At 39.2% G+C, this 17,602-nt stretch overlaps 2 protein-coding genes across 5 annotated transcripts in view; one reads left to right on the top strand and one right to left on the bottom strand.

Moving 5' to 3' along the window:
• ENPP3 (ectonucleotide pyrophosphatase/phosphodiesterase 3) overlaps positions 1-6,449 on the bottom strand; it is a 46,878-nt gene extending 40,429 nt beyond the window's left edge. Inside the window, exons 1-3 of one of the 3 annotated variants that reach the window (XM_083830696.1) lie at positions 6,405-6,449; positions 3,738-3,937; positions 2,549-2,868 (exon numbers count right to left, since the gene is read on the bottom strand). In XM_083830696.1, the coding sequence (XP_083686822.1) occupies positions 2,549-2,665 (117 nt within the window). In that variant the 5' untranslated portion in view covers positions 2,666-2,868; positions 3,738-3,937; positions 6,405-6,449. Of the gene's footprint in view, positions 1-431; positions 2,514-2,548; positions 2,869-3,737; positions 4,493-6,404 lie in introns of those variants that run through there. The other 2 variants (XM_083830695.1, XM_083830694.1) reach the window with 2 other exon arrangements.
• A 433-nt stretch (positions 6,450-6,882) lies between these two features.
• MED23 (mediator complex subunit 23) overlaps positions 6,883-17,602 on the top strand; it is a 36,459-nt gene continuing 25,739 nt past the window's right edge. The window contains exons 1-11 of one of the 2 annotated variants that reach the window (XM_083830668.1): positions 6,883-7,072; positions 7,979-8,010; positions 8,121-8,208; positions 8,927-9,051; positions 9,197-9,308; positions 10,100-10,198; positions 10,734-10,835; positions 11,835-11,904; positions 13,561-13,673; positions 14,901-14,996; positions 15,591-15,608. In XM_083830668.1, coding sequence (XP_083686794.1) covers positions 7,022-7,072; positions 7,979-8,010; positions 8,121-8,208; positions 8,927-9,051; positions 9,197-9,308; positions 10,100-10,198; positions 10,734-10,835; positions 11,835-11,904; positions 13,561-13,673; positions 14,901-14,996; positions 15,591-15,608 — 906 coding nt within the window. In that variant the 5' untranslated portion in view covers positions 6,883-7,021. The remainder of the gene's footprint in view (positions 7,073-7,978; positions 8,011-8,120; positions 8,209-8,926; positions 9,052-9,196; positions 9,309-10,099; positions 10,199-10,733; positions 10,836-11,834; positions 11,905-13,560; positions 13,674-14,900; positions 14,997-15,590; positions 15,609-17,602) is intronic. The other variant, XM_083830669.1, reaches the window with a different exon arrangement.

Below are 17,602 nucleotides of genomic sequence, written 5' to 3'. Positions count from 1 at the left end.
TGCTAGCTAAAAGGCACGGTGAAAAACAACAACTCTCTATATTACAGCATATCCATTTTTTACTTAGGCAGTAACAGGAAGGAAAATGCCTGTCAGAGAAAAGAACCATGAAACAATCCAGCTTACTTCCTGCTTTTGTCTCAGAGCCTAATTCTGTCTCCTGCCGCTTCCAGCAACCACCAGGCACTAGCAAATACCGAGATTCAAAACAGAGTAGAAATGAGAGCAGCTTACCCTCATACATTTCATCACTGTAATAGAGCCTCTAGGGAAGCACCCTAGGCTTTTCATTACTGCCCATGCTGCCCCAATACTTCACCTAATGGCAGCAGCAGAGAGTGCTGCCCTGTTCTCAGGTGAGGGGTGGGTGTACGCTTTGGCCACAGAGCAGCTCCACTCCAGGACACAGCCTAAATGCACATCATTCCTACCTGCAGACTGGGAAGATCAACCTTACTTGCTCCCTGCTGCTCACTCCCTGGTTTTTGGACAGGAGAAATACCCCAGCAGTAGGAATGGAAATGGAACTGGTGAGAGAAATGGGTAAAAGAGACTGGTGGGAAAAGCATGAATTGGAAGGATTGCCCAAAGTGGCAGAAGAGTCTCTTGAAGAGAGACCCCAGGTGTGAAGGTAGCGGTTTAATGTCACATCCAGTCAAGCAGGACTGAGAATTAGCAGTCACATCCGGGCTAGAACACCTGCCTCTTTCTGGATGGGGAGCACAATTCTTCCAGTGTACTGTAATTGGTTTTGTTTCCTGAGCACAGACCACCAGACCAATCCCCAGGGCTTGCAACCTTCATCTAAAAGTTCACTCTGGTTTTACCCTCCATTTTCTTACAAACTTATATTTGTAATTGAAGTAAATAGGCAATACTAAATTCAAAGGATAGCTACTACAGCAACTAAACGTTCCCACTGCTGCAAGTCATTAGAGAGCTGAAGTAAAAACCAAAAACTCATGTTTAACAGGTATAGACACAAGGTATTGCATTTTATTACCAAATTTACACAAAGGCCCTTGATTTTGGGACATTGATCCTTAAGGTAAAATAACATGAGTAGCACCTATTCAAATCTTCAGACTTTCTACTGCTAACTTCTATGTCTAAATTCATGACTAGGGCTTATTATTCAAAAAAAAGTTGTCCCTAATGCATATTCTCTGACTCTCCTCTGGAGGACCTACTAGGTAGTATGACTACTCACTGAGTACACAATTCTCCATCTGAACTTTCAGGAAAAAGTTACCAAGGAAGTAGTTCATTCATGTAGTTTCTCAAAAACATAAATCAATTGTGTAGAATATTAACAGCTGACATCTCCAATATCGAGATTTTCTTTCTTATAAAGGCAAGCATTTGAAAACCACTGCATTTGGAAAAACGAATATTTTATGATACTTAAACTTCTCAGTTTACTCTCCTAAGTACCTTTTGAAAGTACTGTTTACTTTCCTTCCTGGTTAAGCATTCTTCTTACACTGTTTATTGATTAAATTATTTTTATTGAAGACTTAAGGAAAACAATGTCTGTTATTTTCACTTCTCTTTTTTTCTCCATTTCCAATATTTCTCGTATATTTTATGCAATACTTGCATAATGCAGCATTAAATAGGAACTTGCATTATGTGACATTGTTCTGATGACATAATGTTGAAGAATATCACAACCTGCCTCTCTTTTTCATGGGTCTGTTTTCAAAATTAAGTTTTTAGTCTTTTGAAAATCAGTACCTGTCATTTTCAGTAAATTCCAATTCTAGATGCAAGAGCTTGTGTAAACACACACACACATATGTATGTATAAATATATATATAAATTTAATATTTGTTTCATTTATGGTCAGAAACAGAAGCCTAAAATGTGTAACAGTTCTAACAAAAGATTTCAAAAATGTAGAAAATAAAAAAAAAAAAACAACACACATTCTTATCTACAAGGTAGCTGAATGACTCTTAAAGCCCTGGGGAAGAAGGAAAGAGTTGACACAGTATTTGAGACGTGAGAATGACAATACTGGATGAAATGGTTCATTCATCTTTTCCTATACCTTGCTTTGGGAGTGATTTTCATTAATGCTTTGCCTACATACTCTTTTTTATTAATGACAAATCCAAAGACACAAAAGAATAAGCAAAAAGGAACTGGGGATGCATTGGCCACAAACAAATGTATAAAATACTATACTGAAGCACTGTCTGCTGTGCAAAAGATCTGTCAGTTTATCATAGCAAAAGTCTAATTAATTGCCAGGAAATAAATAAATATATATATATAAACACACATATACATATATATATATGTATATTTGACAGTGTTAAACTGCTGGGTAAGTACCACCAGAACTTTAGAAATCTGCCAGAGAAATTAGTTCCTTTGTGCTGTAGAACTTTAGGCACCAATTACCAAGCTACCCTGAATCATTACATTAATACAACAAAACTAGTAAAAAGTCTACAGATTTGAAAATTGTAAAGTTTCTACAGTTCTGAAAGGAAAAAAAAAAAAAAAGAGTAGCAGCCCTGAAGAACAGCGGCTACTTACAGCACAGATTATCTTGTATTTCTGGAGTGTTTTTTTCTTCACATACTGTGATGGTTGTAACATCATGTCATCCAAATGTCTGCCTTGATGCATGTCTAGTTCATCGCGAGGATTCATTTTGCCGAGGTCTGCCTCTCAGCTGTGCGTATGCTGTGCTCCTTTGGCTCCCCAGCTGGGTTAGCTGCAGCCTAGAGGCTGCTTCTGCTTCAAGTGTGTGTGTACTTTGCTCAAAGGTTTTTAATGAGGTCTTAGCTTTTACATCGGTGATAGGTTTGCAGGAAGCCAAAGTAAGCAGGAAAACTACTCAGCAAGGTCAAAGGCTGAAAAGAAATATTCACGTAGAGAGAATTGTTTTGCCACATTTCAAGATAAAGATGGCATTAGATAAACTGTAGATTAGGAATAATATGTTGCTAAGCAATAACTTGCAAAAACTACACAAATTTGACTACCCAACTATTTGTTAAAAGCCTGTCACCCAGAGTATTTCTTGACTTCACAGAAAGCGTTTGGGATTCTGTTAAATACATTAAACAAAACCAATACCTAAGTAGATGGATAGCTTCTGCTCTATGTTACATCTATGTTTTGAGTTCCATTCCCTTATTTAGCACCATAGGATTCCTCCCATTGAGTTTCAATCCATTTTTGTCATAGACTTCTTTCAGTCTGCTACACTTTTTTTTTTTTTTTCCAGTAGTGGTAGATGCACTCATTAAAGAAAAATGGTATACAGCCAAATCAAATTCAATAAAAACAAAATTTAAATACAATTTGAAATGTATTCCTCATTCAATTTGGTGGTTAATGGGAGGTCTGTTTGTTATGGAAATGTATAGCCTTCATAGCCTCCCAGGATTGAGTATCAGGGTTCTTGAATCATAACCTATTGTAATTACTCAAATTTTTATCCAATTCTAAAGTTGAGTACCACATGAGTCATAATTTAAAATAAATTTATAACATTTATTATAAAAAACAAATGCAAAACATAGAACCATATGAGCTGCTATGAAGAAAATTAGCTCTATCCCAGCCAGCCCAAACCAACACGATTTCCACACCTTATTATATGCCATTTACGTTACGCTTATGTCTCACACTATTCAATACATCCTCATTTAACCACCGCGTCCCTGCCCATCCTTTGATATATACACAGATATCATTCTCTTAGTCTGTAGTTCACCTTTGTAAAATGTTCCTGAAATGTCCATGGACATATCTTCATGACTTGGGTTCCATCCGTTATGGTGGTCACAGGACAGGAGAGCTGCTGTGATGTTACTGGCTGCCAAAGCCAGCTCAAGTTGGGTCACTGCTGCACTTGCGTGGCTTTTTGCGAAGCTCATTCTTCATCGGTTTGAGTGGTTCCTGCTGCAGTACTTCCTACAACACGCAACTCAAATCATGGGTTACAACTTAAGGGTCTATCCATTCCAGTCTTCACCCTTTGTCCCTTCGGAGCAGACTATCTGACTTATCTTTGCAACGGACTCCTCACCCTTGCCCCTGCTCCTAACCAAGGGTTGCAATTCCTGTAGGGGCAGCGCTGCAGCGTGGACTTACTCAGAAGGCACAAGTCCCTCTGACTTGAGACGCTGCAGTTGCAGCCTGGCCAGTTAGCAGCACAGGAAAAAACAGCAATGCCCTGGCAATTTGCCAGCCCAGGGACATGGCCTTTGCTGTTATCAGAATGTTCCCAGGCACAGCAAAACATGATGCTAAGTGCAGCAAATAGCAGCCGCTAACAAGCACTAGACTCCGATACAGAGAAGCAAGCAAGACCTGTAGCAAGCACAGAAACCTGCCAATGAACAGCTGAACAGTGTAACAGCTATAAATTAGGTCTAGGACATTCCAATCAAATCTGTTATTATCTCTAGCGGCACTAGCCCCAGGTTGGGTGCCAAAAACCACTCCGGTGGTTTAACCCCTGTAGGCAGCCAAGCCCCACCCAGCCACTCGGTCCCTCCCTCCCAGAGGGTTGGAGGAGAGAACTGCAGGGGTAGAAAAACAATAAAACTCATGGGCTGAGCTAGAGTCAGTTTAATAGGTAAAGTAAAGCTGCATGCACAAGCAGAGCAAAGCAAGAAGATAGAACTTGCTTGCTGTCCTTGTATAATAATTGTGAGAATTAAATTGTGTTTTTTGCAATAGAAAATACCACTAACCTTGCATATGCAAAAGTGATTGCACAGGCATAACAGTGGGGGGTATGTTAGGCAGATAAGGGGACAGTGGAAGGTCCCACTGTCCCAAAATATGGAGGATGGCTAAGAAAAACAAGACAAGCAGTTGTGGAATCAGCAAAAACAAAACAAACAACCAAAAAAAGATCACGGTCCCTTCCAGTAATGAGAGAAGAAAAAAGGGGGAAAATGAGAAATTATAGGTTGGTCAAATAAAATTGTACATATATGGTATTGTAACAAGCATCGAGTAGGTTGTGAGCCTGTAGTACTCAGCCAGTGAGGAAACGGGAGGAGTCGAGTGTTGGATAATAGGGGATATAAGGTTATGATACACTTCTACTGTGGGCTCCTGCTTGCAAGATGCCTGCTATTGCAATGGTGAATAAAAATGCTGCTTCACTGAGATCCTCGCCTGAGCCTGTTATTGGCTGCAGATTGTTTCTCACATATAATGTTGCTTGTCAAAATGTTTGCTTGCTTTTTTATATAATTAAAGTCATTTTGTAAGGTGTATTTCCTTTTCTGTCACTGGAATTACAGGGTCATTTCTTCTTCATGCAAATATTTCTTTTCTTCCTTGTTTGGTCAGGCTTACAGCTCCATTTTACTTAACACACAGAATCTGCCACGGCCTCATTCCTTGGCAGAGGGAACTATGTGTAATCCCAGCCCTTAAGACTTGTACTGTTCTTCCTCTTTGACTCTTGGGTCCCTTACAGAAGGCACGACGACCTTTACATAGACTTGACTTGCTCAAGTAATGGCCCTGACTTGGGCCTCAGCTCTACCTCAGGGACCAGGTTCTCTGCCATAGGTAGGATCATATGTAGTTCAGTTTTATTAAAATGAGACGAATATGGTGGTTTCACACTGATGGACACCTAAACTCCACCACATTGTCCTTCTGCTCCCCTTCCTCAATATAACATGGGCAGAAAATATGATATTAAAAAAATGGGGCTGAGATAAGGACAGGGAAATCACTGACCAATTACTATCACTGGCAAAACAGACTCAGTGTGGGAGATGAATATAATTTGCTGCCTATTGCTAACAGACTAGAGCAGTAAGACACTAAAGCAAGCTACAAAGATCTTTCCCCCCATCCACTCTCTTCAACCTCCTCCCCAAGTAGCACAGGGAATGGGGGCTGCGGTCAGTCCCTGACGATTCGTCTCCGCCGCTCCCTCACGGTCCCTCCCTGCCCCTGCCCCACGCGGGGTCCCTCCCACAGGATGCCGTCCTGCCCGAACTGAGCCTGCGGGGGCTGCCCACAGGCAGCAGCTCTTCAAGAACTGCTCCCACACGGCTCCGTACCACGGGGTCCATCCATCCCCCAGGAGCAAACTGCTCCAGCACGGGTCCCCCACGGGCGGCAGCTCCCCCCAGACCCCCTGCTCCTGCGTGGGCTCCTCTCCACGGGCTGCAGCTCCGGCCCGGGGCCTGCTCCTGCGGGGGCTCTCCATGGGCCGCAGCCTCCTCCAGGCCACATCCACCTGCTCCACCGGGGGCTCCTCCACGGGCTGCAGCGTGGAGATCTGCTCCGTGTGGGACCCATGGGCTGCAGGGGGACAGCCTGCTCCACCAGGGGCCTCTCCACAGGCCGCAGGGGAACTGCTGCTGCCTGCCTGGAGCACCTCCTGCCCTCCTGCTGCACCGACCTGGGGGGCTGCAGGGCTGGTGCTCACTCCTTGCTCTCCCAGCTGCTGTTGCACAGCAGTTGTTTTTTGTTTTTTTTTTTTTTCCCCTTCCTTAAATCTGCTCTCACAGAGGTGAGACACCCAGCGTTGCCCCCTGGCTCAGCTCTGGCCAGTGGCAGGTCATGTTTGGAGCTGGCTGGAGCTGGCTGGGATCTGCCATGGGGCAGCTGCGGGGCTCTGCTCCCAGAGGCCACCCCCGGCAGCTGCCCTCTACCAGACCTCGCTGTGTGAATCCACAGCACCAAAGGCACCATTTATGAGATAAATCCCTGTTGGGACCTATTAGGGAGTTCAAGACTATCCTGTGATCCACTTTTAAAACGCAAAATAAGGTGTGGTATTTGGGCCAAGTTATGTGGCCCAGGACTCTAGTTACAAAGTTAGATTAGGTTTAAAATAAAGGCAACCCTTGCTTTCCCCTCCCTCCCCGCCCGGAACGCAGTAGCTGCGGAACGCCCGTGCCGCGCACCGCTTCCCGGGGGTGGGGGGGGCGGCGGAAGCAGCCGGGACCTTCCGGCGGGGGCGCGGAGCCGCCGCCTGCGGCTGCCGAGGGCCCGGCGGGGGCGGGCGGCGGGGCCATGGCGCTGCCCATGGAGACTCAGCTGCAGAGCATCTTCGAGGAGGTGGTGGTGAGTCCGGCCGGGCCCGCGGGCCCGGGGCGCCGTGCGGTGCGGTGCGGTGCGGTGCGGGCGGCGGAGCCCTGTCGGGAATGGCGGCCTGAGGTCGTTCGTGGCGTGGTATTTGGCCGTATCTGACTGGCCTCTTTGTTTGATAACTTTTATTTATTTATGTATTTTTTTTTCATGTTGTCATTCAGATTGTGATTTGACTGTGCTGTCGCTGCCTGTTTTTTCAGCGGTGTTCTTTCCCTAAAGTTGTAATGGGACAAAACAAAACGTTTTAACAAATTTTCACTGCATTTTTGAAGCTGTAACTGAGAAAATAGCGTGTAGTCACTTTCACTGCTGCTATTAGTCAGCTTACGGACAGCAGTGAAGCTTAGTTATGTTTCTGTGAGGAACAGATGAGTATCAGGTTTTCTTCAGTGCCCTGAAAAGGCTGAGAGTTACAGTCATGTCTAGGCTTTGCAATTGAGCATAATGGCGTTTAAGAAAAAAAAATGCTTTAGAAAAGATAAACTGGATATTCATAGATTATCTTCTACTGCAAAGCCATATGATTGCTTAATGGAATTTTAAAAGCAATGGACTTAAACTCGGTTGGAGAAGTAACTGCATATACAATTGATTTGTGTAACCGAATGTCATGAAACAGGAGTGGGACAAAAAACTTAGTGGGATTCAGAAATACTGGTTTCTTCAAGTGTGGGAGAAGAGCTGCAGTTACAGAATTGAATCATTTCTACAAGTTTGGGACATAAATTAAGAGAGAGTCTAGCATAACAGAAGAAATGCATCCACCTCTGATACAGTCCCATAGGAGTCCGGCTGTTATTCCTTAGTGTTGCATCCTGCTGGGTAGGCACCCTTGGAAAACCTTGTCACAACAGCTCACCTGGGGCTTTTCTCTTGCAGAAAACGGAGGTAATCGAAGAAGCTTTTCCTGGGTGAGTGCGATGTTAGATTTGTTGTTTGTGACTTTCTGTGTAAATGTATTTTTCTACTTGTGCTCTTTTGCTGGTGTAATGCTAACAACTAATTTTCTCATTTGCATTAGTATGTTTATGGACACTCCTGAAGACGAGAGAACCAAACTGATCAGCTGTCTGGGTGCTTTTAGACAGTTCTGGAGCAGTCTTTCCCAGGTTAACATTTAATTTGTTGCTTCGATATACTTTTTTTTTTCCCCCTATGTAGTAAAACCTTGTCTAGCAGACCAACACTTAAGCTATAAGGTCTGTTTCCAGTTATTCAGAATCTGATTTCAGGTATGGCATGGTAAAGAATATAGGAAGACTATGCAAGAAAAAGATCAGCTTTTACGTTAGAAAGACTATATAGTTGTTTAGCAAAAATTGTGCATTTCTAATAAAGATAACCAATTGGAAGTAGTAACTGTTAAAAAAAAAAGTTATTTTTGGTAGAAGTGAACAAGTAGAAAAAAAATGAAAATAATGTTTATGTTCAAAAATGACCTTTTAATAGTTAGATACCTCTAGGCATTCTTCCTGTAATGGGAGATCTACTCATCTTCATTTTCAGTGAATTTTATTATAACTGATACAGGAAGAATTGTTTAAAACAATTCTACTTTATTCTCTTCTGTGCTGAACCCATATGTGAACAACGAGGTTGACTATAGAAATCAGTTTCAGGTATGAGACTGCAGTGGGAAGTGTTTACAGTACTGTATCAAATGACTTGTAGGGAAAACTGAGTGTTGGACAACTGGACTAAAAACATTTTAAATCTCATTCTTATCTCCTGTTAGTTTCAGTTCTTCACAATAGGACTTTATATGAATTTTATGGTTTGTTTCATTACCCGTAGATACATTGTTTCTCCCCTATGCTGTTTTTTCAGGAATCCCATGAACAATGTGTCCAGTGGATTGTAAGATTCATTCATAGCCAACACAGTCCTAAAAGAATTTCTTTTCTTTATGACTGTTTAGCAATGGCAGTTGAAACTGGACTTTTGCCACCCAGGTAAGTTAAGCTACAGTGGGTCAATAAATAGGATACTTGGAAGCTGCAATATTGCAGGGTTTTATGTGAGGGTATTATTAAAGTATTGCTGAAGAGCACATGCTTATAATCTGTCATTCATTCTTGCGTTGTCTTCTTCTGCTAGGATGGTTTGTGAATCTCTGATAAACTCCGATACGCTTGAGTGGGAAAGGACGCAGCTGTGGGCCTTAACATTTAAATTGATCCGGAAAATTATCGGAGGTGTAGACTACAAGGTATTTTCCCCCCATTCCTTTCTTTGTGAGAAGATGTATTGCTTTATGGCTTTGTTTCTATGCTTTTGGGCTGGTGAATTCCAGTGTTTCAAAGTCTGCTTTGTTAATGAAAGAAAGACGTAACTGAGTGAGGCCAGTTTTAATGCTTTTTCGTAACTGTGCTTTATGTTAATAGATAAATCTGTACGGATATGCAACTTCTCCTACTCTCTTTTCTAGCACACAGTCATCTTCCATCCCTTTATTGGTTACTAAATATCCCTAATGCAGTTGCATAAGTGGTACATACAGCAAAGTAATGCTATCAAGCAGTAAGGGTGAAGTTCTTGCATTTGCTCTGCCCCCTGTTGCTACATGGGAAAAGCAAGTTTGAGTCCTTGGCATGGTCTGACTCCAACAAAAGGAGTAGAAAACCATGCATATCTCTCAGAAGAAGACCACTTCACAAATGTTGGTGGGCAAGATGTTACTAGAGCAAAACCCATAAAGCACAACATTGTACGTTGGGCAGTCTGCACAAGACTGCACAAGACAAGATACGCTGGATATCTCTGGATGCACATCAAAATTTCAACAGTTATTTTTCTTATCTGGGGTATGCCAAGATTGAGAAGTCCAATAAGAGGTTTAATGTCATTAGTGTTCGCATTCTCCCTAGCAGTCTGTCTGCTGGCACTTAGCAAAATCCATCTGATTTCACTGAAGATGCTGTCTGGTCATATTCACTGTGTAATTTATCTGCCAGAAATAAAAAATATCCCGGAACATTAATTCTGTGTGCTTTCTTTTAGGGTGTGCGCGATCTGTTGAAAGTGATCCTAGAGAAAATCTTAACAATTCCAAACACTGTGAGCTCTGCTGTTGTGCAGCAGCTTTTAGCAGCAAGAGAGGTAGTTATCTGAATTTTATATGATGTCATTATGATGTCACATCGTTCTTTTGCCATTCATCAGTCTTTCAAATAGAGCCACTCTAGCTATTAGAGTTGATACAGATCAACAGCAAAGACCTGTTCTTTTCTGTTATCGTGTTTCGTACCTCATATGAAGAACTTTTTGGGGATGTTGTTGTGCACTAAAATCCCTAGAGGAAAAATCAGACCCCATGTTTGACTTACTGAAGTAAGTTGTATGAGATAAAATGTTGAGATCAACTACTTTCTTTTTTCTTAGTGAGTGAAAATACTAGTTGTTTTCAGCCTTTTATAGGCAGATGTAAAGGCATAGTTTTACTTGGGTTTAAACAGCCTAACCTACAATTAAAAACAGATTTTAATCTAATGTACTATCAGGGTACAACTTAAGAAAAAGTATTTTAATCTTATTGGTTTTTATTTTTATGGGTTTCCCCAGACTAGTAGACAGGCTATACCTTTGTCTATCTTATCCAAACTTTTTTAATGCTGATACATTCTTCTACTTATAGGTGGTAGCCTACATTTTGGAAAGAAATGCATGTTTGTTACCAGCCTACTTTGCAGTTACAGAAATCAGAAAGCTGTATCCTGAAGGAAAACTTCCCCACTGGGTAATGACAAGATATGAAATTGTGTAATCTAGAGTTTTGTTTTACGCAAAACAAAATGGTGTCTTTTTTTTTTTTTTTTTGCTTAACAAATTTAAAAGCGAAGATTTAGAATCTTTTATTTAATGGCAAATTCTGTGTTTAGGTATGTCAATTAAAGGCATAGGCTTGTTATGATTGCATCAGCAGATCCCTGTGTTCTTGCATGAAATTGATGGCATAGTTTTGACCTCTAGCTTGGTGTTCAAAAGTCTTGATGCATTGAATTGGGTTTGTTTGAATACATTTGGAAACATAGGTCATGCTTACCAACTAGCTTGTGCTCTTTCTGTAGTAAGGAAGAAAAAAATCACTTTAAATTGCTGACTGGCATGGTTTTATTTGTTTGTTTAAATTCAGTTCTGCAGAAATATTTGGGACTGTCATGCAATAAAAATGGTCATTGTTTCTATAAAGAATGTAATATTGATCCAATTTTTAGTTTTGTTTTCTGTTAAAATAGCTAGATGTCTGGGAAAAGATAAAATCCTGACCCCTTTGAATTAATGGGAAAACTACTACTGACTTTTTCTGAGCCAAGAGTTAATCCAGAGCATACTAATGTAGGTGCTTTATTGTTGTGGTATTGTTATCCAGAGGCAAACAAATTCTGAAGTTTATTTTGTCTTAAAATCTTTGCTCCTAAATAGCATACACTGAAATAATAGGGTATATGTAAAAGAAACCATTATTATACAGTTATTATCTATTATTATTATTATTCTCATTCAAGTGCAAAGTGAGAAGAGTGCTTTCTTCCTCTTTACAAGGTTGCATTTTTCCTTTTGTGGTTCCTAGTTTCTGGAGTATTTTTCTGATTTCATGAAATGTGTAGGGAGATACTATTTTTAGCAGATTTCTGTGTATCTTACTAAAATGCATGAACTGTTTTTTTAGTCTTAAATATTCTGTATCAATATATGCAACTTAGTCTTATTTTTTTTTTCTCCTTTTCTCATCCAGTTACTAGGTAATTTAGTATCGGATTTTGTGGATACCTTCAGACCCACAGCAAGAATAAATTCCATTTGTGGTAAGAGAATGACTTGAATTCACTAAATATTTTGTTTCATATAACCTTTTGGGGCATATATTCATCTAAGCGAAATGAATCAGAGCTTATGTTTCATGTAGTATCTTTCCTTTTGTTAGTTTATTTTCAGACTTGCTTCTCTTCAGTTTTTGCTTTGAAGGGGAAAATTGATATTGGCGAGGTTAAAATCATTCAAGCTGATAGCAGAAGTGTACTTTTTGTTACGTGGCTGTGTAGTTTCTATCTACAGTAGACCTTAAGAAAATCATAGCTTTTCTACATTTAAGGATTTTGAGATAATACAGATCCACCGGTATGTCAGTCATAGAATGTTTCCTGTTTTCAGTTTCCATTGGAGCTTTTGTAGCTGCTCAGTTTCATCCCTATTGTGGCAAAGTTCTCTGTGCACTTCCTAGTTCAAATGAGTACTGGCTCTCTTCTTTCATGAAGGAAAAACTCTCACCTTCATTTATTGCTAGAAATCAGAAGAGTGAAAGTTCGCTGTTTTAATTGTGATGAATGTTGTGGTTTTCTTTAAAAAGATAAAGATTTCTTCTGTTTGCTTTGAGAATTAAGTAACTTTATGACAGTTGCATTATTTCTTAGCTCTAAGCAAGTTTTGTTGCAACTGAACTTAAAGAATGAAGAGATTAAGAATGTAAAATCATAATGTCCCCAAGCATTTTGCTTACAAAGCAGGTAGTTATTTTGCATGTATAAAATGGTTAAGGGGAAGAATCAAGTATTTTATACTTTTTGTTTCGTGTGATCGTGTTATGGTTGCTCTGGACAGTAGAAGTCATGGAATTTGAACTAAGAATTATATTTAGGTCACAGTTAGGGCACCTAAATTTAGATGCTTATACATAGGTGCACTAGGGGCTCAGACTAGATCCTTATGGTTAAACAATTGAAATACGTCCCAAGTCTCTAATCTATACTACCTAATGAGTCTAAATTTATCCTCCAAAAAACTGTTGGTGTGCAGTCAGCTGAATCACACTGGCCTACGCTGACATAGTTGACTAGATTTCCTGCGACTGCGGGAGGAGCACAGACACTTGTATTTGACTAACATCATCTTGAATGGAATCCTGCCCACGGTCTGTCTTAGGGGATGAAAGAAGGAAAAGGGAAAGAATAGGTTACATACTTAAACTAGTTAATACCACTTTTGTTGCAAGGGCCAGTGTACTAAAAGTTAATCCCTAGGCCAAGCAATGGCATTAGAACAGTCTTTGGGTAAACTGAAAAGTCTTTGGGCACAGAGGTTACTCCTCTAAAGATGAAATAAAACTGACAATTTGTGGAGCACTATTTTTTTGTGTGTGTGGTTTGGCATACAGTATGAAGTGCTATGATTTTTCCCCATGGGAAGTAGTGTTTCTTTTAGATTAATACTTGCAAATATTTTCATGTTCAGGGTACCCAATCTGAATAGAAGGGGATTTAACTCCTTAGATATTTTGTTAGTTGAAAAGTTGAACTTTCTGTTGGGAAAAATAAATCAGCTTGAAGCAATCCTGTGGTAAAAAGCTATAAACAATGGAAATTTAAGGAGAGCATAAAAGTGGCTGAGGCTACTTTTTGCATCAGAATGATTAATAATAGGCCAATTTCACTGTTTTAGAATTCATAATGTTTCATTGCATGTAGGTCGCTGTAGTCTTCTTCCTGTGGTAAATAACTCAGGTGCCATGTGTAACTCCTGGAAGCTGGATCCTACAACCCTTCGTTTTCCTTTGAAAGGTCTCTTACCATATGATAAGGTATGCCTTATTAAGCTTATTAAACCTCTTTATGTTCTGGAAATACAAAGGTTTTATATTCTATGGGCGGGGGGAAAAATTCAGCTGTGAATATCCTATTGTTCCAGCTAGCCTAACATTAGAGTTGTAGATGTTTTCCCTGTGTTATGTATTTCAATGACCTCCGACTGTATGTGGAGGACCTTTAAAGTAGCATGTGGTGTAACTGCTGCCCAGGAGGCTGAAGAAAAAGTTGTTTCATGTTCTTTGTTGGTGTGTGCTTCTGGGAGCAAGCGGGAGCAGAGAATTGATTGAAAAATAGTTTAGCAGTGAGGAGACGAAAGAGAATGGGAAGGTGATTTCTTCTTTTCTGTGCTCTTTGTTATTCCATGGCAAAGATACATTTGCAATTCAAATGTAAATATGTTAGCTTATTTGAAGTTAGAACTCTAGAGTGTGAAGCAGTGGTCTACTGAAAGAAGTTAGCAATGTAAATGATCAGGACAAAAATCCAAGGTATCCCATCCCCAGTATAGCCTAGGTGTCTAAGGAAGGATATAGAGGATACATATATACATATCTAATGTCGAATACTGTTCATAGTCCGCAGCTATTTTCAGTTTAGGGGGTTCCTGAGACAATCTTGGTTTCTATATTTAATAACCATTTCTTTTCCAAATACTTGTTCAGTCTTCTCTTGAGCCCACGTAAACTGTCAGTATCCTCAGTATCCTTTTGACAAGGAGTTCTACCCTTCAGCTTTGTTGCATGAGCTGTTGGCTTCTATTTGTTTTAAATCACGCTTCAGATAACTTTTTATTTAAAGTGATTCAGATATTGGAAGATACAGTGAGCAGTTCCATATCTGCTTTCTTCGTGCCACTTGTGATTTTTATGAATCTTGGTCATGTGCTTCCTCAGCAGTCTTACCTAGCTTCCTTTCAGTTCTTGATGGTCTTCCGGAGTCCTGCTCACAGTTTTCCAAGGCTGTTTTCAGAAAGCATGACACCCTGTTACTGGTTTTAAAGAATGTCTTTCTATCTACTCCCCATAACATCTCTAAAGAATTCTAAAGAGTTGCAATTATTTCCTTCTTTCTTTTGGGTATCAGAGAGCAAAAAGATTTGCATAGGTAGATCTGCATAGATAAAACACTTGTTACATTGCTAACTCAGTTAAATGATAGTATTAAACTTAATGTTGAGGCAATATATGTTTGTATATGTTTGCCTTTTTTTTTTTTTGAAGGATCTGTTTGAGCCGCAGACTGCTTTGTTGCGATACGTGCTGGAGCAACCGTATTCAAGAGATATGGTCTGCAATATGCTAGGTCTGAATAAGCAGGTACTGTACTGTGCTGTAACACGTGGTTTAAATCTGCATAGAATCTGCACTATTCTTTTTCTCTTTTCTTTGCTATAGCTAACTAAGCAAAACAGTTTAGGTCCAGAGAGTGATTTTTTTATTATTTTTACTATTTTATTTTTATTTTATTTTTTAATGAGATCATATTAGGTTAATTGGACACTGTTGTTCCTATCATTTGGATATTGCTTTACGAATGTTAAATTAAAAAGTAGAGATTTAAAATATGATTTTTTTTTGCATTGCTTTTTTTTCCTATAAGGCCAGCCTCAAGTACACCCTTGACAGACAGTAGGAGACTGCTAGCTCAAAAAATCAGCTTGACGGTTACTGTTCCTGTTTTTAATTCTCAAAATGTTGTATTTTGTTGTATTGGCATGTTACAGTACTACAATAGTGGAACGTTGGGCTTTGCTTTATTATGTTTTTTCTTTTATACGTTAGAATGGGGGGGCTTAGTCTGACTTGGGGATCCTTGAGGCTGGCCTCATAGTCACTGTTTTGTCTTTTCTTTTTTTCTTCCTTTATTTTTGTTCTGTCCTGTCTTGTCCTGCCCATCCTCCAATGCTCTAGACCTTGAACATTGCTCAGGTATGTTCACAACCTTACTGTTGTATTGTGACTAACGATACGCTGGCCGCTTTGTAGCCACTGATTCCAGTTAGAGAATACATGTACAGTCAGGGCTTGAAATTGGCAGGACCATTAGACAAGGGCAAATTGTCAATAAAATCTCTTCAGATATGAGAGATGTAGCATAAAACTGACAGTCAGTGGTCCTTTGGTCCTAAGATTTTGATTGGAATGGACTGCTACCATTACCTTTACCAGTCATAAGTACTTTTATTGCTGGAATTTTCAGACAAAGAGAAACTCTTAGTTCAAGACTTCTTTCCTTATGCAGGTGGAAAAACATCCACTGCACTCAATTGTAAAATTACAAAGCTGTAAATACAATCTTTGTTAATATATATATATATATAAAAACAAAACACATTTAAAAAAAAAAAAAGCATTAGGAAGTCTCTGTAACAAACTTCCCAACAGGCAATTATAATATATTCTTCAAGCTAGGTGAAACACAGTAGTGTGATAAGTAGTTCCTTAAAATTTGGACTCTACCTGTGGGGTTTTGTTTGTTTTTGTTTGTTTTTGATTTAAAAAAAAAAAAAAGGCAAGCCTGAGCAAATCAACCAAGTAGACTTTGTTCAAAATTTGAAATATAGTACTATATTTACAGTTGATCCTTTGTTACAATAATAATTCCTCTCCTATTTAAAAAAAAAAAAAATCATTTCAAGCTTTATAAAATGGCGTTGCTGTTTGCAATACTATAGTGAAGGTTGTGTCAGTGTTTCCATTTAAGAAACTTTTTTCAGATTTTTAACTTGACTATAAAATTCACATGATCCTGAAACCTTGTGTACATTTTCTATTGTAAGTGAAATACAGCAATGCTCCAGTGCTCTTTCTGGGTTGAGACAATATTTTGGAATGCACAGATTCCTACCTCTTGGGAAACAGTACTATACTGTTGTATTCAACGGTCTTCTGTATTTGAGACGCTTAAAGCAGCTGAAATGGTAAACCTCAGAAATGGGCTGCTAGGTTTAGCGTTCAGATGAGTAGTATTTGTATTTTGTGTCTTTTTCTGTGTCTACATTTAGATAATAAATCAAACTCTTCTTGTATGTATATTGTAGCTGGTAAATCATACAAGACTACAGAAAAATAAATATTGAGCCTATTTTATTCTTCTATTTGTGGTCTGTGCCTTACAGTCAAAAAATATCAATGTTAAAAATGCTGATTTTTTAGTCTTATTTTCCATCCTCTAAAAATAGTTGATGGAAATTCAGTTGAATTAATGAAATATATTGAAGTATACTTCTTAAAACTTGCTTAGTAGCATAAGAACTTCTACACAAAGTTTCAACCTGGCATGAAATTTTATGGCCAAGGAACAAACTTGAAGAATGTAGCTTATAAAGGAAATGCTGACAGAACATGAACTATAGCTGTGCTGCTACAACTACACCAGCGTAAGGATGTTTAGGCTGCTGTGATTCAAAAATGCAAATTTAGAGTAGGGTGGTGTAGTCGTATAGAACAGGAATACTATATGTTCTACTGAGACATTGATATACTCTGTTTAAAACTGTGAAAAACATTACAATTTTAATCACTTTTTAGGTACAAATTAATGTTAGAGCTGAATTTGTTAATGTAGCCAGCTGATAAAAAAAAAAAAGTAATAGCGTGCGCTTCACAAGTTGTGTTATTGCGTTGGTGTTTTCAGTAAAATGGCTGATAATTTTGTATTTTATACGTAGAACTGGACTAACCTCTATACGTTGATTGTCACTGTAATAAAAGATGCTTAGCAATGCAAATAGTTCCAAGTTTGTTTCAAAAATGAATATGGAAACACCTCAAAGTGATGATCAGGCATTCCTTTTTATTTATGTGAAGCTGCTTGTATGCCCTGTCAACTATTCACACAGATCCAGTTGCAGGATTGGAGCCTTCATTTGAATCTTTTGGCATCACAAACTAGGTATGGTTCAGCAAATCGGAAATTTGCC

The sequence above is a fragment of the Anser anser genome (assembly GCF_964211835.1).
Source record: "Anser anser genome assembly, chromosome: 3".
Lineage (NCBI taxonomy): Eukaryota > Metazoa > Chordata > Aves > Anseriformes > Anatidae > Anser > Anser anser.
The sequence above is the reverse complement of the archived record's forward strand: the minus strand, read 5'-3'. Positions and strand labels throughout refer to the sequence as shown.